We start from the raw sequence: 27,009 nt of genomic DNA on the forward strand, positions 1-27,009 counted from the left end.
CTCCCCAACTCCAGGGAGCATCTCTGGGGACACCCAATGTGGGGACATCCCAAACCATGTCCTTTCCCAGTCTCAGCAGTGCTGAGCACCAGCACATCCCGAGTGTTTGCACGGTTAGGAAATCCAGTCCTTTCCTCTCCTCTTTCCTTTCCCTCTGCTTCCACCACAGCTCCGGGTTTCCCTCGCTGAGCCACCCCTGCCTCCCAGCCAGGTGTGCAGCCTGAGCATCGGGAACAGAGGGTCCTGCACCCCTCCAGGCACGGTGGGAGACGGACGCGCTGCCCAGCCCGGAGTGAGCACTCCTCTCCTCCTGCAACACCACCAGGGAATATTTCCTGCATTTTTGTCTTTCCCGAGTCTCTCTCTTTTTTGTCTTTTTCGCTCTCTAAAACTCACCAGAACACCGCAGAGAGGATCAAACCCCATTAACCCCTAACCACCCAGCTCACCCCTGCAGCCCGGCGCCGACGTCCCTCGCTCCCCACCTTCCCCACAAGGTACCACCAACCCCCCACGTCCTTCGCAGCCACTTAATCCATTACCAACTTCACAAAGCCGGGCTGGGGGAAGCGCTGGGCCAGAGGAGCAAACAAACGAGGTAGGAATAAAGCCCGGCTCTCAATGCCGGACCCCGCGCGTGGCTGGGGGTTTATTTCTTTCCCCACTTCTCCGATGGACAAACCTTTTTCTTTCCCCTGATTGCATTTCACTTGCAGCCCCGTAACAAAGCCGTCACCTCCGCCGCCACTCCGCTCCAGGGAGACGAGTTACAACTGCAAATTGCCACCACAATTAGTGCTACTTCTTAGAGAAATTAGAAAAGGGAGCGGGAGGCTCGCGTGCGATTGATTGCTATTCATCCTGCTTTACGGTGACCTTGCTCTGGAGACGATGATATTCCTTCAGCCTGGAAACCGGGATTTAAAAAAAAAAAAATTAATTGTAAATTAACAGTAATAACACACATTTCCTTTCAATTAATTTAAGCAGAATGAGGGGGCGTGAAGAGCAGGCGTTTGTTAAGGCCTGTACAGTTTAATTATTTTTTTTTTTCCCCCACAAGATAATGTAATTAATTTATCTTAGAGGAGTCGGGGGGACATGGAAGATCGGGGAGAACAAAGCAGTTAACAGGCAATGGAAAAATTAAGAGCCCATTATGTAAATGCAGCGTGTTTTACAGCCCTGGAGTTGGGGAGGGGGGGGGGAAGGGGTCTGAGAAATAAGTAAAATAACGAGGCTGGCTGTGCTGGGGAAGGCTGCAATTAAGCAGGGCTGGTACTGGGGGGGCTGGTGGCACCCCACCGTTCAGGGGGAGCTTGTGCAGGGGGCTTGGTTCACCCCCAGAGCCCGAGTGAGGAAGGGGAAGAGCCCTGGGGTGCTGAGGGCTTTTGCCCCCCATCGGGGAGGGTCCCGCTCGACCGCACAGACCTCAGCGAGTTGATGTTGATGAAGCCAGTGGCATCGGCAGGCTCGTAGTCCCCTTGCACGTTCATGCTGCAGAGAGAAAGGCACTGTCACTGCGATGGGATTCCCGGGAGGAATTGGGGCTGCCCTTTGGGAAGGGAGAAGATGTGGGGGATCCCAGACCTGGCTGCTCTCAGCTGCTGCTGCCCCCTCATCCACTGGTGGCTGCAGGGGGCTCAGGTCAGGGTCCCTGCCAGCCCCCAGGGAAGGGCACATGGCTCAGGAGCAGCTGTCCCCAGGCTCCACAGGCCCTGCCAGAGACACAGCCCGAAATTTCCCTCCTTGGTCCCTCATGTGCATCAGCACCCTTCCTCCCCGTGCTCTGGCACCACATAGGGATGTTCACCCTGTTCCAGAGCAATCCTACAGGTATGGCTGTCCCAGAGCAGGCTCTAGAAAAGGGATGGGATCCTGGGCAGGAAACACTGCCCCAGGCATGAGCAGGACTCCAGGCAGGGACAGCCCCACACTGGTGTGGGGGTTTATGGACCTGGCAGCTGATTCCTCGGTGCAACACTGAGCACATTCCCTTCCCCAAGGCAGCAGCCACCCACTGAATCCCAACTCTGACAGTTTCCTACATCCCCAAAACACACGGCTCATTTCCCAGAAACCACAAACCTTAAAGGAGGAAGTGGAGGGAAATAAAGAAGAAAAGAAGAAAAAAAAAAAGAGTTTACAATGATTTTACCTCCCCTGACGAGCTACAGAAAAACCTCTGTGCTTTTATTTTTGCTCATTCGAGTGGTTCTGACCTGCTCTATAATTACGTTACTTTCTACCTACTGTGCAGAGGCATTTCCACACAGCTCTGCCTCTCACAGCTTTCTCTCGGGTTCCTGTGACGCCGTCACTCAAAGGCTTTCAAACCAGCGATGTAGAAATCAAAAAGAAAAGGAAAATGGTTGGAGATGCAGGGAGAATAAGTGCCCCTGTTTTTCTCTCCCTCTCTCTTTTTCCTCCGTCCCACCCCCCTCCCATCCTCCTTTTTTTTCTTCCCTCTTTTTTTTTTTTTTTTTTTTAATACTTTATTCATTTAATCTCTCCAAGTGAGAGTGCGAAGCATAATGAAGGGTTGGGACGGATTATTAGGAGCTGTTGATTTTGAGGGGGAGGGAAGGGAGGAAAAAAAGCCAGAGAAGAGAAAGAGAGAAGATAATTTGACATTTACTCTGACTGATCTAAACTCATTCGGGTGTATTTATGGCTTATAAAGTGTTTAGAGAGATTGAAAGGGGTTGAGGGAGGGCTGAGAGGGGAGCGAGCAAGCGAGAAAACAACACGAAAAAAAAGGGAAAAGCAAGAGGGGAAAAAACCAATATTGACTTGAAAACATGGCTCGTGCTTCGGCTGGGCCCGTGGTGTCACCTGTGCCACTGGGAACGGGATGGGATGGAGTGGGATGCAGTGCCACTGGGAATGGGATGGGATGGAGTGGGATGCAATGGGATGCAACAAGGTGGGATGGGATACTGCAGGGTGGGATGGGAGGCTCGCTGTCGCCCCTCCTGTCCACGCTGACCTCCCAAGCTGCACTCACCTCACTAGCTCCTCGTTGTAGAGTGACCGTGGGGACTCCCTGCCCAGGATGTAGACCTGGCCCTTGAAGACAGAGAGGCGGACGGTGCCCACCACCGACTCCTGCGAGCGTCCGATGCACTCCTGGAGGAACTCACACTCAGGGCTGTGCCAGAAGCCTGAGGACAGGAGATGGGGTCAGCAGGGGCTTGGGGAAGGCCAGAGGGGCCTGGGATCCCAGGTGGTACCCCGGGGCATCCTAGGGTGGTCCCCAGGCTAAGTCTTGCAAGGGTAATTTTCAAGGGAAGGGATACAGTTGCAGGACTGGGAGAGGAAATGAGATGCTCAGACACACAGGTTCAGCCATGAGGGATGGAGACCTCATGTGTTTCCCTTCTCCTTGGTGGCCCTCAGGATCTCACTGGGAGAAGAGGATGGAACAAACTAGAAATGGGCCGTGAGGCCATCGTTGTTCCAGCTCTGCTGGGCAGGGCTGATCATGGAAATGAAAAGATTCGTTAAGGAGGTATGAAATTACCCCTCAAAACTCACCACTTTGGGAAGGCCAGGTGGAGACAGACAGATGGACACAGAAATGGGGGGGGATCAGCTCCCAGCCCCCCAAGAAGGGGATGAGCCATTCTCCCCTGGGATGGACAGAGAAGGGATCTGTCCCAAAGGGCCAACCCCAGCCCATGGACTCTGCTCAGGGGGATGCAGCTCCACAGCAGTGCTTCACCCCCCAGCAGCTTTGGGGAGGGAAACCCACTCAGCAATGGGGGTCCCAGTGGGGCAGTCACCCCAGTGGTTCCCATTCCCTATCCCAGAGGGATGCAGAGCAGAGTGCTCCCCCCAGATCACACAGCCTGGGCTGACATGGGGGCCGCATCGGGCTGTGCTTTGGGGCACAGGTGTCTCGGCAGCCCCAAGTGGGCTCCCCACCTTCCCAGCCCCCCCAAAGTCAGTGAGGCTCAGCTTGTCCCTGCTGCTGCTTGTGGGGAAGTTTGACTTGTTCCCACTCTGGTCCCAGCATGAGGAGCTGGTGGGACACAGGGAACCAGTGCTGGCACCCCTGGAAAACACCATCTAACCCTGCTCCAGTGGGGATGGCAGCCCCTGGCAGCCCAAATCCCCTGAGCTGAAGCCCAGGCTGGGTGTTGGGGTGATGTGCAGTCATACCACGGCTCCCCAAAACACATCCTGGGGGAGCAGCTGTTGGTATTGCAGGTGCATGGCGGGGCTGTGGTCCTGCCTGCCGCCCCCATGCCCCCTCCAGTCCCTAAGCAGGGTTATTAGCCAGGGAGTCCTCGGAGACCGGGAATAAAGCCTGGGAGATGAAGAAGGAGATAGAGGTGGAGAAAGAAAGAGCCCATTCACTGCCCTCCGGTCATCCCCAGGTTTTATCTCTCCCATCTCGCACCGGTGCCCTCTCACCTTTCCCTTCCCAGCTGGGCTCTGGGGCCAAAGCCATTAAAGAAACAAACAATTTCTTTTGTTGTTTGGCCTCGCCAGCCCCTGAGCAGGGCCGTATCCTGCAGCCTTGTCCCCGGGGTCTATGTGGCCCTGCTCCAAGGCACAGCACCACAGCCCTGCAGCCCCTCACCACCAAATCCACCTCCCTGAACTGACCCCCCCCAGCTGCTCCACCATACTATGGCCGGGGGATTGGGGACCTCTTCCCAGGGGGTTCAGGGACCCCTGTCCTGAAATCAGCACTGCCATGCCAGTAGGAACCCCGGCTCCAGGCAAATACACTCCTTTTTTTGGTAACCACCCTCCAGGTACAACTCTTCAAATATCAGGATGGATGTAAAAATCCCTGTAAAAATAAACCCCAGACACATTAAAATAATAACCAGCTGCTTGAGTCCTGACTCTGACAGCTCCAGGTGGGAGAAAGCATCCCCCCCCCCCCGTCCCGACCCCCCACTGCAGACACTGGAAGCGATCCCCCCTTAATGACCTTCCCACCATCCTGCCCTAATCACGGCGCAGGCAGGGGGACAATGGCATTTCCGCACCTGGGAAGGACGGGAGCTGGCTTCAAAGCCACCCCTCCACAATGGGATCAATAGGAACAGGGGGAAGATAAACACTAATTCTCCTAAAAACTGGACGAGCTGCAATAATGAGGTGTTAAAGGAAGGTGAGCTTGAAAGCCTGGCCTCCGGCACGGGGGACCCAGGGGACCCCCGGGGTGCTTAGCGTTGGGGTTGTTCCTTGGATTCAGGATGGGCTGGCAGGGAAGTCTAGGACCAAGCTGGAAATCCCTGGGGATTCAACATGTGGAGCCAGGGAAACAGCAGCCTTTGCCTGGCAGAGGTGGGGAGGGAGAATTTAAACCATGCTTCCCTGAGTAGCTCTTTAACCTGGTGGCTGCACAACAAGTGAGTGGTTAGGAATAAACAAACAAACAAACAGGTTTATGCCTGAACAACAACAAAAAAAAATAGTCAAAATAAAGGCAGCCCAGGTCAAAGTCTAATAAAAATGGCCAGAGGCAAGAATGGTACCAGAGAATGAATGAGGGCAGGGGCTGTGATCCAAGAGGAAGGTGACAAAGACCTCTGTGGCCCCTGTCAGGCCCTAAAATGTGATTTAAGCAGCAAAGGGGCTCAGGCATTAAATGCCAGGTGCTCAGTCATTAAATGCCAGGTGCTGAGAAAGATACAAGAGGGAATGTCCTTGGAGGGGAAGGTGACAAGCACTGGCACCAGAAACTGCAGCGGAGAAAATAGCCTGACCTGGTCCTACTGGATCTGCTGCTGCCCAAAGCCTGAGCTCCCACAGTCAGGTTATTTCCAGGGTATCTTCCCATGGAAGATCCCATAGGAATCACGCCAGCCCTTGTGGTTAGAAACATCTGAAAGGTGATGGGAGGAGGAGCTGGGAGGCTGAGAAATCAGGGCCTGTAGACAACAAACGTTTGGCCATGAGGCAGGAATCTCCCTGGTGTGGGGCCTCCAGGATGACAGCTCTGAACCAAGGACCCAGCTGAGGGCAACAGGGTTTTGAGACCACTTAGGGCATTTTGGGCTAATCCTACTTCCTTCAATTTAGCACCAGGGACTGGGGTCAGGGTGGATCCATGGAGCAAACACTGAGCTGCGACCTCTCAAACTCAAGCCATGATCTGGAGCTGCAGCTGCTCCACAGGAGGAAGGACACAGGGCTTCACTGCTGTCCTTCACTGCCGGGGTGAGCCGGTATCCTCTCATCCCTTACAGCTCCCAGCCCTCTCCAGGCAGCGCTGTCCTGTCCCAGACCGGGAGCCCCAACCCGCAGTGCCCCTGTGTGGGCTGTGCACCACATAGCAGAGCCGGGACCCTCCGTCCCCCGGCACCTCGAGAGTCCCCTGTGCCACACTGCCAGGGCACAGGGACAGCTCTCCAGCTTCAAATCCTGTGGCAGGGTTTGAAGTTTAAAGTTTGGGTGCCCCATATCGCAGTGTGCACGAGGCAAAGGCAGAGGTGGAAGGGATTGGAGGGGAGAGCTGGGGAAAGGTGACACGAGAGGGGGCAAAAGAATGGTGAATTACATCTGAATGTGCTTGTTGGGATGAAGTGGTGGCATGGGGCTGGGAGAGATGCCATGAGCAAGCCCTCATGGAAGATGGCATTGCCTCCCAAAAGCAGGCATGGCACTCCCTTGGCAGGAAAGCATGCAGAGCGTGGGGTTTTGCTCAGCCCAAACACATCTTTCTCCCCAGGAGCAGCCTCAAAATCCACACCTGGACCTGAGTTTTACAACCAGTGGCACCTGCAACCTCCAGCAGCAACGAGGGAGGAGGAAGGCTGGGAGGCTGTTGCGGTGGCAGGACTGGACTGTACGTACCATTGTACACCAGCTCCGAGAATTTCAAGGAGAGCCCCTGCTTGATTTTCCGCACTTCCCGATCCATGGTGAAGGCCTCGATATCTAAATGCGCATGGTATAGGATCGTTCCTGCTGGGGTCTCATAGATACCTAGCCATTTTTCCAGGCAGGGGGAAAAGCAGAAAAAGAGAGAGAAACGAATGAGACCAAAACTGTCAGCAAATGACAAAAAATAATGACTTGGCTGACAGAAGGAGCCGTGGTCGAGCGCATTCAGTCTCAGCTCGCTGTAAAATGCATCTGTCATTATATTCATGCTGGGGCCAAGACAGTCCACTCCGCACCTTGCGGAGAAAATTTCTAGATTCCCCTCTTTGAAGAGGCACTCTGACGAGGCTAAATGACAGGGTTTGGGAACCGATCCCCCCACCCATCCGTGCCCAACGGTCTGCAGCTGAAAACCTGTAATTAACAGAACGAGCGGGGCACAGGCATGGGGAGCGCAGGGCCTGAAATACCCTCCTCTCCCCTCGGCTGGCGAGAAAGGGCCCCGCGCATCCGCTGGGAAGCAATGAGGCTACCTGGGGGCTGGGAGGGCAACCTCCTTTGGGGTTGGCAGGGGCCCCCCCCCAGTCCCTTTCTGCTGCCCCCCCCCATTGCACAAGGCCTGGGGATGGAAGATGCTTAATTATTTCAGCAAGCTGCTCCTTTGTTCCAGCCGTTCAGGGCTTGTTTTGTGCATGATGTGGTTGTTTGGTGTTTAAATACAAGTATGGACATCCAGTGCTCCCATCCGTGTTGGATGCAGGTGGAAATGCTGAGCTGGTTTGGCAGTGAATATGTGATGGGAAAAGCTGTAACCTGTCCACAGGCAGGGCTGCTCCACCAGCATATCCCCGTCCCCTGCCTGCCTACAGGGATGGTCCCTTCCCAGTGCTGGGCATCTGCTATGACACACTCATGGGAATGGCAAAGGGCACAAAGGAACCCTGTAGGAAATTGTACTCTCTGAAAGAGATGTGCCCCCAAACAGCCCCAGCCCCAAGAGAGGCTGAGGGGAGCCCACAGGGCTCAGCACTTCACCAGGCTCTGCTCTCTCAGTGCCCTGGAGAGTGGCACAGGCTCAGCATGTCCTGTCCCAGTGTGGCCACAGTCCCACGGACACAACGGGAGCCACAAGCGCAGCCGCCCAAGCCTCTTCCATCAGACCTCATCCCAAGCAGCGTCCATGATTTCAGTATCCTGCAGGCACATAACAGGATCCGACCGTCCCAAAGGAGAGCCAACCCCTCCTCCCCAGCCACCCCAGTGATGCTGCAGCCCAGTCCCTGGGGCAGCTCAGGTGCTCACCAAACATCCATTCCCTCAGGGCTGTGGGAGCAGACAGCCGAGTTAACACCAAACGCCAGCTGTCCCCATGGGCACGGCAGGGGCACAGAGAGCTGCTCTTTGTCCCCTCCAGCCCCTGACTGTGGAGCTGAGCCCACCACTAACACAACTAATATTCCCTCTCCTTCCCCTTAGGAGATGTTAAAGCCATTTTAGACTGAAGATTTGGGTACATGCCTTGACCCCCACCTCCTGCCCATCTGCGGGTGCTGGAGGACAGGACCAGAGAGTGTCAGCTGGGGCAGAGGGGAGGGCAGCTGACAGCCACTCTGCAGCCTCGCTGCTGCCGAGGAGACAAGAGACACCTTCAAAGTGACACTCGCAGCATCTCCAAGTGTCTATTTTCATCTCCCCATGTTTACAGGAAAAAGACAGAGGTGTCAGCACTGCAGCCCAACGATGCTTCAATCACCCCATAATTACTGCTGGGGAAGGGGGGACCGGAGCAGGGGGGATGTGGAGGGGGGCAGCCAAGGAGACAGCTGCCGCTACTTAAAATTTTCTAATTTGTAACCTCGGCTGTCACTTCACCTCCATCCGAGCAATTTTGCTGCGCTGAGTGCAGGCTGTCACTCCCGACGTCATCGTGGGACAGGAAGGGATGTGGTGCCTTCCCGAGGGCAGTGCTGTGCCCATGGGAAAATGCTGCCCAAATGTCTACCCCTGGTCCAGGTCCGGGGCTGAGCCTGGAGGCCGAGTTTGGCCTGGTGTGTGTTCATTGCAGGGAAGGGGTTTTCCACTTTCCTCCTCCATCAGCTCAGCGCATCCAGAGGAGGAAAAGGAGAAAGGAGGAGAAAGCCAAGGGGAGGAAAAGCCCCAGCCGACGGCAGCGCTCAGCTTTTGGCAGCGGCCGCCACCCCTCCTTCCCTCTTCCTCCCCACTGATTTCATTTACTCCACTTAATTAGCCCCCCTTCGGAGTTAAAAAGATAATTTGATAATGAGGATGTGAAAGGGAGGGAGAGGCAGGGCCGTGCTCCTGCAGCCCAGAGCCCCCGGCCCAGCCGTGCCCCCGGACCGGCTGGAGCGCCGCTCCTGGCACCCTGTAATTAGCCACCCTCCTCCCACTAAAACAAATATGGCAAAACCGAGTTAATGGGGCTTAAAAGGCTGGTGCGGGTGCGTTCCATGCGCCCCTCGCCCATTAGGCCTTAACGAAGTTCAATTAGGAGCTTAGTAAAAATCAATGCAAATGAATTTTTCTCTTCTCTGACTTCCTGGGACTGGAGGATGAGGGAGAGAAGGCACCTTCGCTGCCACCTCCATGACAGGGAAGGCTCTGGCCACGCTGCTGCCTGCCTGTGCCTCAGTTTCCCCTGCAGAACCCCAAATCTGTGGGGCCACTGCACACTGCTGGGATTTAAGGGATTGCCTCCTCCAAGCCCAGCTCCCATCTCCTGCACCATTGATCCTAAACCCATTTTGGGTCCAAAATGCTCCAGGCAGGGGTAGGGTCACCGGGGAGATGGTGCAAGTACCCACAGCACCCTCCTGTTCCGGCCTGCTCCCATCCCAGCTCTCCATCTCTCCCACAGAGCAGATTTCTGGGAGGTTTCTCTTAATCCCAAGAAGCCAACCAGGGGCAGGATCCTGCTCAAAGCAAGGGGGGAGACTACCCCAAGGTCTCATCCCCACGGGGAGCCCACCCCAAGGTCTCATCCCCGCAGTGCTGTCCCCAGAACCCCTGCTCCTCCCGCGTCCGCACAAACATGGCAGCGATCGCTCGGCGATGTCACGCAGGAGACAGACGTGACAGTTAAATGGGGTTTAGAGAAATTATTAAATGCTGGAAGGGTCACTAGAGCCTGTCAGTGGCTCTTAAAAAAATAAAATAGATTTTGACAAATTACTCAGCATCCTGCATGCAAATGCACAGGCTGGCGCGTGCAAGTTGGGGTTGGGGTTTTTCCTGCCTTCTTTTGGTGGTAATTTGATTATTCAAACCAAATCAAATGATTTGGGGATTTGTTTCTTGCCTTTTGCAGTGGATGCCGGTGCCCTGTGGTGGGGAGGAAGACCGCAGGCTTAGTCTTACCAAGATATTTGCTGTTGACCTGCGCAGAGGGCAAGTTTAAAGAAAGGAAGCATCTAATTAGGTATTAATGAGATTTAAGACAAAAGATTTGGAGTAAGGAGTTGGGAAATGATGCTGAGCCACCTCCTTAGTTTTGCACAGGGCAGCTCTCTGCCTCCAGAGGTTTCCAGTGAAACTGATCCCAATGGAAGATCAATATTAGGAGTCATGGCCTCAAAAATGTGTAGATAAATCAAATATTCGCTTTTTTACAAAAAACCAAACAGTAGCTTGCATCAGCTTCCTGTGGTTTGTACAGGTATTAGAGAGTCTGGCACCATCCAGGACCTTCCATGAGCATCTCTCCACACCAGCCCACAGCCTGGTGCGTTTCCCACTGGGGTCAGGTCTCACTGGAGGCACTGGGACCCAGGGCTGGTGCCAGCAGTGGCAGCGAGTGGGCAGCTACTGTCATTAGAGAACAACAGGAAGTCCCTGTCACAGGGAAATCTCTGCCAAAAACTGATGGGGAGGGAAAGGTTGAGGGCTGCTGGTGTGACCTGAACCAAAGCACCCCAGGATTACTGAGCACCCACCATATCCCACCAAAAAGTGGTTTTCCCATTTTTTTATCTTTTTAGGGCAGGGTGGACTCACCTCTGGACTTCATCCCAACGAAGCGATTCTCCACGATGTCGATGCGCCCGACCCCATGCTTGCCCCTGTGAGGAGAAGGGAGGTTGCAGCAGTCCCAGAGTGGGACACAGGTGGCTGTGAAAAGTGGGTCAGAAGGGTGGGCAATGGGGAAAAAACCCCAAATGACAGCGGGCCAGCCCCTGAGCAGCACTGCAGACCATCATTAGAGACCTCAGATAAGGCACGTGACAAGGAAATTGATTTTTCTCTCCACCAGTGCCACAGGCAGCTGTGGCACTCAGGCCACTGGAAAATAAACTGGGCAAGGAGACAGGACATGCCACAGCTATATTCCCAAAGTAATTTTAAAACCACTTAATAACCATTTAAAAAGTGAGCTACATGGAAAAGTTCATTCCCATTCACCACCAGGAGGATGAAGGCAGAGAGACAGAGGAGGCTGGCCAGGCACTGGGTGGTACTTAGGAGGAGTGGGTGCCCTCATGGGTGCTGCTGTATTTTTGGGAAAACTCCTGAGGATGGCTCTGTGCCAGCAGCAGCAGAAGCCAGGCATGGGGTGGCACAGGAAAGAAAACCCCAAAGAAGCTGCTGCTGTGGAGACAGGAGTAGAAAAGGGCAATGAACCTGGCCGGCAGGTCTCCATGGCCCAAAAAAGTCAACTCTCCACAAAAAAGGGACACTGAGCCCTCTCAGGGAGGCAGGGTGAGGCAAGATGTGAGAGCAGGGGGTCCAGGACTGAGCTGGGACAAGAAGTAAAGGGTGCCCTGCAGTGGGCAGGGCAACTGGGGCACACAGGCAGCCCAGAAAGTTTTCAGAGGGCTTCTTAATCCTCTTCATGCACACTGAGCAAAACCCTGGGGTATTTATACCCTCGTGCTCCTGGCCGTGGTGCCCAGCTCTGCTTCCTGGCATTTATGGTACAACTGGGACACAACTGGGACCATCCCATTGCTGACCACCATCCCTGGGCTCATCAGGACGTATCTTCTGCTAGCACCCTGCTTCCACCCCACCCTGGGTACCCTGGGGATGCTGCCCTTGTCCCCTCTGCCAGCCGGACAGGCTGGCACTCACGCGATGTCGTTCAGGTACACAAAGAGCTCCAGGGCTGAGGAACGAGTGGCTCCATCCCCAGTGTTGGTGACCTTCACTGGGACACCTGCAGAGGCAGGGAGAGAGGACGGGCAGGATCAGCCGGTGTCAGGATCCCCCCGGAACATCATTCCATGGGCGTTAAATAGATGTGACAGATATGAACTCTAAATAACTTCTTAAAAAAGCATATCCAAGCTGGTGCGAGGGGGAGGCGAGGGGAGGGGGACCCACCTCGGGAGAGGAGTGAAATAAATAAATAAGAAAGGCCATAAAAACGTCACCCCCCCTTTTCCTCTCTCTTCTCCCTCTCTTTTTTTTTAGGGCCTGTGAAATTGCAACCAGGCCCTTAACTAATTGAATTTCACGCTCCGCAATTGTCTTACAGCGCAGCACCTTCTGTCCCACCAGCCCTTGCCGGGGAGGGGGGACAGAGTGACAAATGTGTGCTCCCCCTCCTTCCCTCGCCAGCATGGGGGGTGTCTGGGGGGGACCCCCACACCGGGGCACGGCTGCTCGCACACGCACGCACACGCACCCCGCGGCGGGGTGCTCCCCGCCATGAATTAATTATTGCACCTTTTCTTTTCCCCCCCCCCCTTAAATTTTTTTTTAAGGGCGCCGGGCAGGAGCAAAGCAGAGCGGGGTGGTGGGGGGGATGCTGAATAGAAAGAGGCATTTTTCTTTAGCGGTGTGAAATGAGCAATAAATGTATTAGGAAGCTGACAAGGGGGCTGCGGGGCCCACAAAGAAAAGCGGTGCGGAGTTGGAGGCTAATCCCCCCTCCATCTGCCCTCCTCATTACCATTTAACGAACTATCAGTTGCCAATCAGCCTCAATGCCTCCCTTTCTAGTCTTTATTATATAGGCGCCTGCAAGAGCCCTGTCTAGTGATGGGGGCTGTCAGCTCCCCCCCACTGCCTCCCCCTTAAACCCCCTATTTTCCAGGGGTTTATAAACTCAGTTGTAAATTGCTATTAAATGTAAACTCGCGGCAATAATGAACCTTAAGCTGCTTCTCGGCGCAGGCCCCCCCACCCCGCGCCCTCCCCTCGCCCCAGCTCTTTCTCTCCGCATCCTCCACCGGGATATTGGCCGGGGTCCGCTCGGCGAAGAGCCGACGTTGTCGGGGCTGTTGTTGCTGAAAGCTGCTTAGCCTTTGAAATAGTTAATAATTAGATTAAAACTTCAAATAAATTAACTAGGGGCTGAATGGGCTGCCGGGAGGGGGGCTGCTCCTTGCAGGGGGATCATTATAATGGAGCAGGAAGGCTGGCAATGGGGAGGGGGTATCCCCTCCCAGCGGGGTCTCCCCCCAGCCTGTGCTAGGCTCGACACTGCTGCCAGGATGGATGGTGGCACGGGAATGGCCGTGGCTGGCAGAGGTGGAGATGCTGCTCAGTGTCCCCTCTTCAGTGATGGCTCCGGGGCTGTGCCCTGCCGTGTGTCCCCAGGGATGTAATGGGGCATCCCTGTCTCCTTTATGATAGCATCACTCCTGCTGGAGTGTCTCCCCAGCTGTTACACTGGCCAGCATCACCTGCATGTCCCCAGAGCCACCTGTGTGCCATCTGCAGGAGAGGGGACCCTGTGCCCACTGCACCTTGATGGTGGGTGAGGGGGCTCAGACCCCTTTCCGCTCTCAGGGGGGTCCCAGAAAGCCCCTGAGATCTAACCAGACCCTCTGCACACCTCAAAGAGCCCTGGTGTGCTGCAAGCACCATCCTCAGCCCCGATGTCACGAGTCAGGGCTCACCCATCTGCCCCCACCCTGGGGATGCTCCCAGCTGCCAGGGAACCCCAGTTCTGGCTGGGAAGTGGGGCTTGTCTTGGGGGCCCAGGGACGAGGGTCTGGCAGCAAGGAGGCTCTTACCCCGCTCAAACTTGATCTCCAGCACGTCTGGGGTGTCGGGGGAGTTGGCCGGATCACAGGTCTTCGTGTAGAGCCCGGGAGGAGCCTGGTTCTGCAGGGAGAGGGAGAGAAGAGGGACAGTCAGTGGCATTGCCATGGCCAACACTGCTGGCAGCCCCAACCCTGGAGCGCACGCCCCATCCCAAAGCACAGGACCAGCACAGCACAGCACCGGCGCTTACCGGGGGCCTTGGGAACAAAGGGGTTGGCAGAATCAGCCAATTTTTCCCCTCAACTTGATCTCATCTTTTCCTCCAACGCCCCCACAGCTGGAGGCGGGATGGCTGCAGAGAAGCAAGTCAGGCAGGGAAAAGCAGGACGCTGGCAGCGAGCGGCGGGGCGGGCGGGCACCCGCGTGTTCCCGCACCACGGCCGGGCTTATTCGGCGCTGACCGAAAAAACTAATGAGGAGGCCTGACCCCAGCAGGTGCTCCCGGCACACCGGCTCTTTCATGGTGTCCCCGGGGTTAATACACACGGGCGAAAATAGAGCAACAAAGCAAAAACCCATTTCAGAGCACATCAACCTTTATGTATATTTTTTTTTTCTGAGATTTATAGGGAAGAGGCATTTTATCTCCATCAGAGGCAGGCCAGCAGAGGCTCGGGTGCTGATGGTGAATTGCTGCAATTGAAATGCGTGCCAGAAGAAGCGAGGGGAAATATAATATAAAAAAGCTTTCCGTCCCGGAGAGCAAATGCTTTGCAATTTCACGTGGCCCCTCGGCACTCACCCATGATGCGACTGCACAGGCTGACCCCAAAATACTTTCAAATCTGTGTTTGCAAAGTCCTGTCTCCAGAGGGACTCCCCACCCAGCCACAGGTCCAGGAGGTGGAGGGGGAATGGAGGCACAGAGTGCCCAGGGCATGTGCAGCACCATGGAGAGTCAAGCAGCCTTTTAAAGGGTGGCAAACTGGTATTTCCCTGCCAAGCCCAGCTGGACAGAACTGGAGCTCTGGGCATCTCTGGGCAGTGGGGCCCTGCCTGCACCCACCCGCCCACTGCCTGGGCCATGCTCTCCCTGTTTTTCTTTTCCTTTTTAAAGCCCAGACTTCTGCTCACTTAATCAAATCATGGAATAATTTGGGATGGAAGGGACCTTTAAATGTCCCTTTTCCTCCCTTCTCTTGCTTTCCAGCAAGGAAAAAAATGATAAGGTATAAAGCAAGTTAGGAAAAAAAGCCCCGTAATAATCCAACCAAAAGTGATTGCTCTAAAAAAATATTTAAGCTTTTTAAAGGGAAAATTAATTTCTCTACAGAAGAAGTTTTCATCAAAAATGTTTCCAGACAGGCAATAAGAATTTTAGTGAAAACTTCCATTTATTTTGGTCCAAATGTATTTATATTTGCTGGATCACTGCCAGCACCTGAGGGAAGCCCACACAGCTGCAAGCACCCCATCCCACCCTCCACACTGTGGGGGGGGGGGGGGGGGGGTACCCCTTGCCTCACCCCAAACCCCGGAGCGCACATCCCAACACCAGCCACAGCCAAATCCTGGGAATACAGACATAGCTTCCCAAGCACTCACTGCAGCACCCCCCCCCTCAGTTCCCACTTTATGTCATTTTTGCCCCTTTCCCTCGTTTTAAGGGAGAGGCGCTGGCAGGCAGGCGCATCTCCCCTGTGCCCCCACGCACAGATTACACGGGCTGTGGATTTCAATTTTATATCGTCTGCCCTTTCCTAGCCCTGATCACACTTATTAACTAGATGAACCTGTGAGAGATGATGAAAAACTTTGAGTTCAAAAGGAAAAGATGGAGGGGGGTGGGAGAAAAAATACGGGAAAGTATTAAAAACTCTTTACTAAACATTGGAAGTCAAAGTCAGGTAGTTTCCAATTTTCCGAGCCAACTATGAAAACCCCTATTAAATAAAATAACTAAATAGAAATAAAAGTGACATTTGGCTTGCATTCCATCATTACGGTGCGAGCCTGTCCTCTTTTTATTCTCTCTCCTAAAAGCACAGTTCAAATGACAAATAGTTTGTTGCAGTGTATCAATGCCTTCTATTTATCCCTCCCCGCAGGGGGGCTAGTCCTGCGATGTCATCTTTAAAGGGGAGAGAGGAAAAAAAAAAAGGGGGGGAAAAAAAAAGGAAGAGTGTGTGGAAAGTGAGAGAGGGAGGGGGGAAGAAAGAAGCAAGAAAAACGGGGCAAGAAGAGAAGAAATTGGAAGCAAATGGTCCATGAAGTAAACCATGATGCAGAGCTATCGATGCCGCAAATGGTTTATTCATCCGGCTGATATTGTTGTGCCCGGGACTGAATGAACTCTTTCAGAGTGCCATATGAAGTTAAAGCAAGTAAATTTCTATCTTTCTCCACATTAGCTGCCTCATTGCCCTTCAATCGGGCCTCACAGAGGCAGAAAATAGCTCAACCATCTGCTTTCAAATCCCTGCGTTTGGCAGGTCCCGAGGGTTTGGGGAGGGGAGCCCGCCGTGCCTGGCACCCCGGATCTTGCCACGGCCACCTTGTGCCCAGCACCGCTTCCCGAGCCGGGGAAGGGGACAGCAGTGACAGAGACAGCAGTGACACCGCGCTCCAGGAAGCCACCTCCCAGCTCTGTCACAGGGTGAGGTGCCCGAGCAGAGGATGCTCAGGGATGGGGTCAGGGCACTGGTCAGCCCCATTTCCAAGCTGGTTTTGGGAAGGGAGCGGGCTTGGCAGAGCCTGGGTAGTGGGGATCTTCCCCGAGAGAAGAGGACAGGTGCTGGGTGCGGCAGGGTGGGTCAGGACGGGTGCGGGTCAGTCCGTGCTACCTTCAGCTAAAGACATGAACACCATCCCGGTGCCAACCACTCTCCGGGAGGCGAAGACCCCACGGGAACCCGGCTCTGCAAAGCCTGACCCACAGACACCCCTCTGGAGGACACCAGAGGAGGAGCGGGACCCCCTCCCCACCTTCCTCCTCCTCTCGGCCCCTCCGCGGGAGCCGGCTGCGGGCACGGGGCTCCAGCGGCTCCGCTCCCTCTCCGCCAGCCCTCCTTCCCCTCTTCGCCCCGGGCTGTCTAATTAGAGCTGATGGATAGTTTAAATAGCGGCCGGGCGCGGTGATCCGCTGGAGCATGAACAGCGCAGGCAGGGCCAGCAGGACCACGAGCGCAGCTCGGAGCGGCCGGAGATGCGGCGCTGTCACGGGCAGCGCCCGGCCGCAAGTCCCTGTTGGCAGCCAGAGCTGGTGGCGCCGTGGATGAATTGCTCCACACCACCCACCCAGCGGGAGGTTTCACCCCACACGCCCACGGATAGCGGGCTGGGAAAGCAAGGAGGGCTGGGCGAGCTGCAGGCACGGGCAGGGGACCCGAGCTGCAGGGGACACCCCGAACCTCTGCCACCCGCCACCAGCTCTGACTCTGCCGCCAGCACCGCGGCTGTCTAATTGCTCCTTTATTGCTGCCCCGCGACGTTGTCCCCTCCGATGTCACCCTGAACGGTCCCTTCCCCTCTTCACGCTGGCAGCAATTAACGCGCCGGGAGAGGCAGAGGGGCCGGGGCGGCGGCGGAGCCTCCTCGCACACACGGGCGGCCCTGCCGTGAAATTTCCAATTAGGCTGCAAAGACACGAGACGCCCCCGGCCCCGTGGCTGCCGTGCTGGCACGGTGGCCGTGATCGATTACCTTGGGGTTCTCCAGGATCCCGGCTTCGTAGCTACAGCAGGCAGGGAAGGAGAGAGAAGTCACTGCAGCACCTGCAACTTGCAACCCCAAAACCCACCCAGACGAGACCCCCGCTCCCACCCACCCCGTGAGGATGGGCATAAATACACGTTATGGGATTTCCAGGGCATTTTAGCAGCAAGCCTGCAAGGAGAGCCAGGCTTAGGAGAGCCCAGGAGATGGAAGCTGCCGCATGGAATGTGGACAACTGGATAGAAAAGGAGGATGGAGGATTTGGAGTTGCCCATGGTCAGCATACGGTGGGGCAGCCTGGGACAATGGATTGCAAAGGGCTGTTCTGGACATGTAGGATGGAGGGGACTTGGGCCCCAGACCCCGGGTCCTCACCTCGTAGGACCTCCTCACCTGCCCAGCTCCTCACCTGATATGCATTAGATTCTCATCCATGCTCCAGGGCGTCTGAGGTGTCACAGGCACTGGGATCCCATGTTTCTGCCGGGAAGAGAGTGGGGGTAAGACAGCCTGCAGGGAAAGCCAGCCCTCACTGACACTGGTTCCCAGCAGGAGCAGCCCCAAAACCACGAAGGCACAACCCATGGCCACCAGCAAGGCAGCACAGAGCAAGGTGGACTCCTGTGTTCCTGACCCTGAGCAGCAGCAGCTCCCACCACAAGGGCCACCTCAACAGGGACATCAGGGACACGGTGTGGCTGAGGGGACAACGGCTGCCCCAGCCCTGCCACAGGCTGAGAAGGGGCCCCAGAGCACCCCATGAATCCCAGAGATGGAGACACCAGCACAGACGTTGTCTACTTTTCCAAGGTCCAGGGCCAGGATGGTGTAATGCTCTCATGTATGTGGTGGGATGGTTGGGGTGTTCTTTGCAGGGCCAGGAGCTGAACTCAATGATCCTGTGGGTCCCTTCCAACTCAAGATGTTCCACAATTCTATGATTCCCCCAGCCAGGCTTCTCAGCAAGGGGAAGTGACACAGGGACACAAGTCCTCAAATCCACAGGATGCTCTAGAGCCTAAAGAGGGCTAATGCTCTGTCATGGGGGGAGAGCAATGCATCCCCGCAGCCTCATGCAAACACGTGGTGAAGCAGAGACACCCCAAGCAGGCGGCAGTGTCCCCCTGAGCCCGGGCACCTCGAGCACACCATGCCCAGGGATGTGTGGCCCCACACCGGCTGCCTCCCTGGCACGATGCAGCGCAGAGCCCGGCTCCCTAACAAGGTCACCAGTGTGCTCATTTATCCACTGACATTTCAGTGGGAGAAATTGCCTGTGAAGACGAGGTGAATTCGTGGGGGAATTAGCGGGAAAGGTGATGGCAGCAGGCTGACAACTGGAGCCAGTGGGGACATCGTCCACCCTGCTGAGACACTGAGCCACGATGGGCTGGCTGTGGGACAGCCACAGCAAGACAGGGATGGAGACAGCGGCTTCCACTGTGCCTTGATGTGTCTGTACAGCCTGGACATTGCTGGGCAGCTCTGGCATTTCAGTGTCACCACAGCAGGGACATCAGTCAGGGGCTCAGCCAGGAACAGAGGAGCAGGGGCTGAGCGGAGGTTTCTTGTTTGCCAGGAAGGGGGGAAGGAAATGCTTGTGGTTGTTACATCACAGCCCTCAAACCATCACCTGAGGTGGGAACAAGGTTCTGAGATCTCCTAATGTTGCAGGGGGACTGACTCAGCCCTGCTCCTGGGGGGACATGGCCTCAGGCTCTTGGGTTCTGATTTGCTGGTCCCCCACTATCATTCCAGTGTAGGGCCCACTGGAACCCCCCAATATCCAATCTAGACCTCCTCTGGCACAAGTTAAGGCCATTTCCTCTTGTCCTATCTTGTACTTGCGAGAAGAGACCCACCATTGGCACACTCATCTCACCTGGAGTGTACAAATCCATCTTTCAGACCTGAATACCCAGAGATCCTGAGCTGACTCGTGTCCTCTGCCAGCCTTCTCCTGCCTCTGCCTCCTCCTGGCAGCTGGGGAAGCCAGTGCTCCCCAACCCATCCTCACCCCATTTCAAAGAGCATCCTCCAAGTCCAGACCCAACATCTACTGAGCCTAGGCAGCCGTGGCTGGAGCCAAAGGTGCCAGGACCAAAGCGGGATTTTGTTCTCAGCATCTGTCTCACCTGGCTCTGTCTGTGGCAAGGCTAATCCTGGAGCAGCATCCGGGAGAGCTTGGCTGTTCTCATTAAGGTGTGTGAGGATGAAGCAGCCAGTGGCAGGGATTTGCTGCCAGAGCAAGGCTGGCTCCAGCGCCTGGGCAGCAAATCCATGGCAAGAGCTGTGCCACGGTAAAACAGATCCTCACTTTCCCTGGCACTAATGGAGCCCCAAACATCATCATTTTACAATCCCCCAGCACGAAGGTGAGCATATCCAGGTGCTCAAAGGACCTGGCCATGCATCTCCCTCTCCTAAGGATGAAAAAGAAGGGAAACCACCTTTTTTTGTAACAGATAACCAGAGACTGAGAAGTACTAAAAGCCTCACCCCACAACCTTTTGCTCTTGGAACGGGGCCCCCAATCCATTTCATTTCCCTTTCCCCCCCTTCCAAACAAACAAAACAATCCCCACAGCCAAACAAAACCCCCAAACCCAAAACACGTTCCATTTTCCATATAATAAAACCACAGTGCTCTTAATAATTCCCCTATTTGACAATTTGTTTGGCAACATATGGAAAGCTCTCGTAAACTCTCTCCTTCATAATACAACGGCAGATGGCAAACACAATCCTCAACACGCCGCTCTCTCCCAGCAGCCCTAAGGGGCTCAGAGGGCTCCTCACCCCATGCCACATCCCTCCAGCTCCACACCTCGCCTTCCCAGAGATTACCCAGGCAGCTTCGATGGCAGCTATTTAAAAACTGAAGCAATTTTCTGGTTTATGCACAGAGCTGACTTTTCCCTTTTGATTGATTGAGCCAAGTTGTCAAGCATTTCCATGAAGTCACTAAAAAAGAAAGGTACCCTGGTGGGCACATAAAAACCTGATGCAAAACTTCTAATGTGTTTTATTGTAACTTGTACTTCAAAAAGGAAGGGACAACAAAAGTGAATGTATTTGCTTTGTCTGTTATGCAAGTCAGGGAGTTGGGACCCGTTCCCTTGGAAAGCGGGTTACCATTAATAGCCAGGTAATTATGAGGCTTTTAGAAAGGAAAGAGAAAAAAAAAAAAATAGAGGAAAGGGGGGCAAAAACCCTGACCAGGAGGCTGCAAGGTGATGCTGCAAGGATGTTGTGCAGGATGTGCTGCTGTCACCCGCCAAGTCATGGTGAGCATCCTGCGGTCACCCTGAGCATCCCGTGGTCACTCCAAGAATCCCATGGCTACCCTGAGCTTTCACAGCCACTCTGAGCACCTTTTGCTGCCCTGGGAATCTTGTGGCTACCCCACACCAGCTCCTACCTTGGCATAATCCATCAGCTCACGGCGCCCAGGGAAGCGCTGGTAAAACTCGGGCAGCCTCCATGGCGCGACAACCTGGCAGGAGAGCAGGAGCATGAGATGAGAATCCCTCATCCCTCTTGTAGGCCCTGGGGCCCCTCTGCCCCCCTGCCAAGGAAGCCAAGACTCACAGGGTGTTGGTCCCCCAGCTGAAATTTAATCTCCCAGCACAAGGTGGGAATAAACCAAACCCCGACCCTAACCAGGCACTGGATGCAAGGGGGAAGCAGGCAGCATCGATTATCCAGCAGCTGCCTTAGTACTGTTTCCTCTGTGGCCTTGTGGTGTTTGGGGTAAAAATAGGTCAATTAAGGATCATTACAGCCCCCTGAAATGCCAAAACGTCGCTGCGTGCAGCTGGTGGCTTGTTAAAGTGAGGCAGGGCCATTTGCATCGGTGTTAAAACAGAATTCCCACCAGCTGGGGAGAGGCCAGGAGCCTGGCAGTGGGGAGGCGGGGGATGGTTTTGGGTGCCTTACCTTCATCTTGGGACACAGGGCGTAGCAGGTGAGCTCAAACCGAACCTGGTCATTGCCCTGAAACATGAATGGGAGGCACTGAGGGGTCACCCCAGCCCCGGGTGTGGCAACACACACACGCAGCCTCTGAGGAGCTGCTTGGCTCCACTCGCAGCTCTCCTGGTGATATTGGAAACCTTGGACACAGAGGGCAAGCATCCTCTGTCCCATGGGATCACTCCTGGTCCCTCTCCATGGCTGGTTTGAACCCCAAACCACCTTTCCTGTAGCTCCTGATAGCTGTGTGTTCAAACCAGATTTGGGTATTTTTCCCCCAAAGGCATCAAAGGACACAAAAAGGAAGAGGGCAAGGTGGGGGAACGACCGCAGCGAGCAGAGGGATGCAGCAGCTCATAATTAAATAGCACAGAACCTCCCTTTACCTTAATTGGCCCTTGCTGATTAGGTCCCACTAATGAGTCCAGGTAGATGGGAAGGGGCAAGGAGCAGGAGCAAGGCTGGGAATTACGAGCACTTCCAAGGGAACAGCACTCACTGAAGCCTATTTTCCACCTGCACCAAGGGGCGCAAGGACCCCCAGTTCCCTCCCATCGGCCTGGCCTGGAGGATACATTTACACCCGGGCTGGGATTCCCGAAGGACTACTGCACACAGGCAAGTACATCCAGCAGAGCACTCATTTCCCTTACAGGCCCAAAACACGTCCATCTGCTCCAGCAGCCGGGACACCCCAGATGGTCCCATTTAAGACTCCGCAGCCGGGTCGAGTTACCCGCAGTCAGTCCCTGCCTGTGCCCGCGGCTAATGGCTTGGGGAGGGCAGCCACCGAGGGTGCCCCTGCCAGCAGGGACGGCTGGTGGCACCTGGGAGCAGAGGGGACACCGCCGCACTGGGGATGTGTTACTCCAGGGCGCCTCTGAGCAGGGGCTTTCAAGAGAGGCCTGCTGGGGACGGACGAGATGGACGGAAAGGGGTGCAGGAACCCGACTGCAGCAGAAGAGAGAGTTATTGTAGTCATGTAGCCCCCCCCAGCTGCCCCTCTGCCCCATCTCCCGGGTGCCGGCATGTCCCTCGGCAGTCTCCTGGCTTGCATTTAACATCCCCCTTCTAGCAGAGTCCCCACCGTGGGGACCCCAAACCCGTTGCCATTCCCCCAGGAGGTCACCTCCCCTTACCCCTGGGCACGGGCTGTGGGACGAGGAGGGAGAGGCACCCGGCAGGTCCTGGGTTCACCCACTGAGCCCTCGCCTGCCCCAGCTGTCCCCGCCCCGGGCTGGGTAGCGGCTGCCGGTGCCAGGGGCGACCCACGGTCACGTCTCGCAGGTCCCACGCCCCCACCACGCTCCCCGTGGGGGATTCCCCCTGTCCAGGAAGGGGCTGGCACCGAGCATCCCCTTTCCGCGGTCTCTGGCTGCCTCTAGCGGCAAAGTGTCCTCCCTGCGGCCAGCGGGGCCAGCGGGGATGGGGACAGGGACCGGAACAACCGCGGTAGGGACCGGCACTGCCGGGATAGGGACAGGAATGGGGACAAGGACCGGGAGAGCGGGGGATGAGGACAGGGACCGGGACAGCCAGAACTGGGGACAGGAATAGGGACAGGGTCTGAGACAGTCGCACCTATCCCAGGATGCCCCTAACCATTCCGGGTTGTGCTGGCTCAATCTCAGCCGGCTCCTGGCCCGGGAAGCCGCAGCATTTTAAAATTACTGGCAGAAACAGAGCGTTCAGCTGTGACTGCAGCCTTCCCAACAGCGAGAAGGAACCGAAATTGGGCACAGAAATCCCAGAAGTGAGAAGGAAGTGTTGAAACACGGTTGAGTTTTGCACAGTCCCCAAAAAGCACCCACAAAACACCCCGTGCACCCCTCCTGGCACCCACAGCTTGGCCTGTACACTCACCAGCTCCCCCATCCAAGCACCTCGAGCTGTCCCTGCCTGGTGCCCGTGTGCCCCCTCACCTTGCCCGTGGCCCCATGGGCGACGTACTGGGCTCCCTCGCGCTGGGCGATCTCCACGAGCTTGCGGGCGATGCAGGGCCGTGCCAGGGCCGTGCCCAGCAGGTACCGATCCTCGTAGAGTGCGTTGGCCTGGACCGCCGGCCAGATGAACTCCTCCACGAACTCCCTGCTGATGTCCTCGATGTAAACCTGCCAGCACGATGGGACATTCCTGATGGGAGCGTTGCTAAGGGGGGAACCCACTCCTCTGGAGTTTTAGGAAACGTGCAGTGAAAAGTCTCTTTGTCTCCCTTTTCCTAAATGCTGCTAAAAGGCTTTGGGGCAAAACCTCTGGAGAAGGGATTTCTCACTGGCACAGTCCCCTCTCCAAAGGATTCACCCCCATGGTGGAGAGCAGGGAGAACTCGAAGCCCCCAGAAGCAGGGAGGGACACCGTTACCTTCTTGGCCCCCAGCGCCAGTGCTTTCTTTCGTGCTGCCTCAAAATCTTCCTTCTGCCCAATGTTGGCCTGGAAAGCAGGAAATCAGCAAGACTCAGTACGAAACAAGATCACAAAACCCAGTGCAAGCCCAGTTTCACACAGGGCATCAGGCAAGGCATGACAGAGCCCATGCTGGCTGGGCTTAAGGCTACCCAGGATGAGCAGGAAGGGAGTTCCACCCCCCGAGACGGATACCTCAGGGCCATGACCCCTTCTGCCAAGCCCCTTGGCTCTGTCCTGATTCCCTGCCTTCATTAGCAGAGGGTCATTAGCTGGCAGGGACAGGCTGTGCCACACAGGGCTGGCAGCTCAGCAGAGCAGCAGCGGGCTGGGCCATGGTTAACCAGAGCGAGCAGGGTCACCGCACACACTAGGACACGCCTTGCTCCCCCAAGCCCCCCCAGACCAACAGCCCAGCACACCCTCCACCCCCAGCCCCTGGGGACAGGGTTCCTGTGACAGGGCTCAGCTCAGAGCTCACCAGGTAGGCGACAACGTCGTAGCCCTGCTCCTTCAGCCACACCAGGATGCAGGAGGTGTCGAGCCCCCCACTGTAGGCAAGGACCACTGTGCCCTTGGACTGAGCCATGGTGCTGCCAAAGCAAAGGGAAAGGGGGTCATGATGCCACCAGCCACAGCATCAGGAAGGATCAGCTGAGCCAAGAGCCCTCCCAGGCTGCCAGGAGCCAGGGCAGGGCTGGGGGCAGGAGGAAAAGCCACAGCACCGGGACAGTGTCCAGGTTGTGGCTCTCAGCCAGGGACAACACCCTGTCTGTGCACCAACCTGTGAACCCGGTGGCGGCTGGGCGATGGAGGAGACCAGGGCAGCCACGAGGGCTGTTTTGCTCTTACCTTTTCTCTGTGCTGGCAGAGCACAGCCTGCCCCACGCTCTGCAAGTGCCCTGCAATGCTGGGGAGCCGGGGCTCAGGCGCAGGCGCCCGGCTGTGGCAGAGGCACAGCTCAATGCCTTGCTCTGGCACGACCCGGCACGTCCCGGCCGTCTGCAGAGAGCTGCCACCGGCTCAGCCCCCAGTGCCCATCAGCGCTGCCTGGCCTGCGCTGGCTGCAGGACTGCAGGGCTTGGCAGCATCACCTAGAGCCCAGCCCAGCCCCAAGTCTAATTAACGCTCACGGGGCATTTATTCTAATTGCGCTGCACGTGTTTTCTGCCAGCACAAAACACCTGCGTGGGGATTCAGTGCCCCTCACCCTCCAGCCAAGGATACCGAGGACTTCAGCCAACAACAGGAGATGGTGAAGGACGCAGCAGCCTGGATCTCAGGAGAGGGTTGGGGGTCCTGGGCAGGAAGGGGCTCCGGACTGTCCCTGCAGTCGCTGGGCCAGGCTATGAGTCCCAGGGCCCCACGAAGAGGCGATGCCAGCTGACCCTTGGCCGGGGGAGGCGGATGGCGGAGCCGGCCAAACCCCGTCCCGAGCAACTTTCACACTGCTGCTGCCAAGTCAGCACAATCCTGCTCCTGCAGGCCGGGAAGGCGCCGTGCCGGGCCGCTCCAGGCTGGCCCACCCAGCACCTCTCCCAGTGGGATGCGGTTATGCCGGGGTGTGCCGCAGCACCCCGGTCCTGCCAGCGAGGTGTGGAGCCAGCACCCCACGGGGCACGGCGTGCAGCCAGCCAGGGGCAGGCTCTGCCCCGCTGCTGCCAGGTTCTTGCTGAGGAACAAAGGGGTCTGGCGGGCCCGTAGCCTCCCTCCGGCTCCCCGAGCCTGCCCGTGCCCGTCAGGCTGCCACGCAGGCAGCGCCCGGTGCCCAGGCTTGTGCAAGCAGCATTTCCCTGCTCGTGGGGCCCTGTGGCTGTGCCAAACTGGGTCCCTGCCAAGCGAGGTTCAGCCGTCCCTTCCTCACCGGGGCATTTACAGGAAGGCAGTCGCAGTTCCCAAAAGGGCCCAGCCCAACCCTGACGCTGTGCCTGCGGCTCCTTTTGAGACAGCTTCCCTCCTTTACTTCTAAACTCTTCCCCGCCGTGGCCACCAGCATCGCTGTTGAGGTTGCCAGGCTGAGTAAGCGCCTCTGAGACCAGGCGCGCTCGCTCTACAAGTGGCCCAGCAGTGCGATAGGGAAATGCCTCCAGCTCCTGCCTGCTCAGACACGTCCCAGTGTCGCAATGCCCGAGGGGCCTGGGGGCACCTTGCCCTGGAGACGCATCCTGCATCCCAGAAAGGGGGTGGGGCCACCAGCATTCCCAGCTCTGGAAACAAGGCTCGTGCCAAGCCCGCCTGCCCAGGAAGGGAGAGCCCCGAAGTTTCAACGTTCGGCCGCAATAAATCAGAGCAAACAAAGCTCAGTGAAGAGGAACGCGGCGGGACTTTCTCAGCCCTTATTATTATTCCGTAGCAATTTCCGTGTGAGTCGGGGCAGGGATTTTACTGGAGAGACTGGAGCTGCCCTACACCAAAGGAACACCGTGCATTCGGTTTTAAACCCAAGAAATAGATATAAAGAGGGTGGGGAATAAAAAGACTGAAAGTTTGGTAAAGAGAAGAACTGTCTTCGCCAGCCGGGCTGGAAGAACAGGCGGGCTGCTGCCTGTGGGCTGCAATGAGGCAGCCAGGAAAGTCAGGGACGGGCAGGAGGGGCAAGGACAGGGGCAAAGGCAGGCAGGAGAGACAGGAACAGCCTTTCCAGGGATTCGTGCAGCAGAGGCATATGCTCACTGGTACTGGGGTTTTCCTCACCATCACTCCTCCAGCTCGTGGAGGTCCCATCCTGCCCTCCAAAATCCCCAGAGCAGAGCAGAGAGAGCACAAGGTGGTGCCGGCTGAGGTCTCAGTTCGCCTCCCTGAGGGCGGCCAAGGGGCCCCTCAAGGAAATGGGACTCTCTTGGAAGCCCCCCTCCCATCCCAAACTGAGCTAGGAAGGGCTTGACTGCAGTGTGCACAGCGCTGGGAAGGTGCTGGCACCCCACTGCCCTGCTCCAGCACCCAGGGGTGGGGGACACCCGTGGGTGGGTGGAAATGGGACAGACAGGGTGAGGGGACATCCCCCAAGGCAAAGGCCACTCTTTCCCCTCTCCCCCCCATGCCGTGCCCGCACTCACGCACTCCTGGTGTCCGGCTGCCCTCGGTGCTCTGGTCCGGTGCCTGGAGCATCCTCCCCCCTCC

General features: G+C 56.4%; 1 protein-coding gene across 5 annotated transcripts; it reads right to left on the reverse strand.

Annotated features, from left to right (window-relative positions):
* Nucleotides 1–599: 599 nt before the first annotated feature.
* On the reverse strand, nt 600–27,009 carry ASS1 (argininosuccinate synthase 1). Of its 5 annotated transcripts, none has more exons than XM_048325844.1 (15): nt 26,950–27,009; nt 24,371–24,482; nt 23,848–23,916; nt 23,409–23,597; nt 21,451–21,507; nt 20,933–21,007; nt 17,921–17,991; nt 17,500–17,530; nt 13,827–13,917; nt 11,935–12,019; nt 10,861–10,925; nt 6,820–6,951; nt 3,008–3,164; nt 1,432–1,497; nt 600–907 (listed from the first exon to the last, which is right to left on the reverse strand). In XM_048325844.1, the coding sequence occupies exons 2-15, from the start codon at nt 24,476–24,478 to the stop codon at nt 853–855; spliced, it is 1,251 nt and encodes a 416-aa protein (XP_048181801.1). In that variant the 5' UTR covers nt 24,479–24,482; nt 26,950–27,009; the 3' UTR covers nt 600–852. The 5 variants fall into 5 exon arrangements, with proteins under 5 accessions (XP_048181801.1, XP_048181799.1, XP_048181800.1 ...); XM_048325842.1 differs by having other exon boundaries at nt 26,946–26,999; XM_048325843.1 differs by lacking the exon at nt 26,950–27,009 and adding an exon at nt 25,100–25,275.

The sequence above is a fragment of the Corvus hawaiiensis genome, chromosome 21, assembly GCF_020740725.1.
Source record: "Corvus hawaiiensis isolate bCorHaw1 chromosome 21, bCorHaw1.pri.cur, whole genome shotgun sequence".
NCBI lineage: Eukaryota > Metazoa > Chordata > Aves > Passeriformes > Corvidae > Corvus > Corvus hawaiiensis.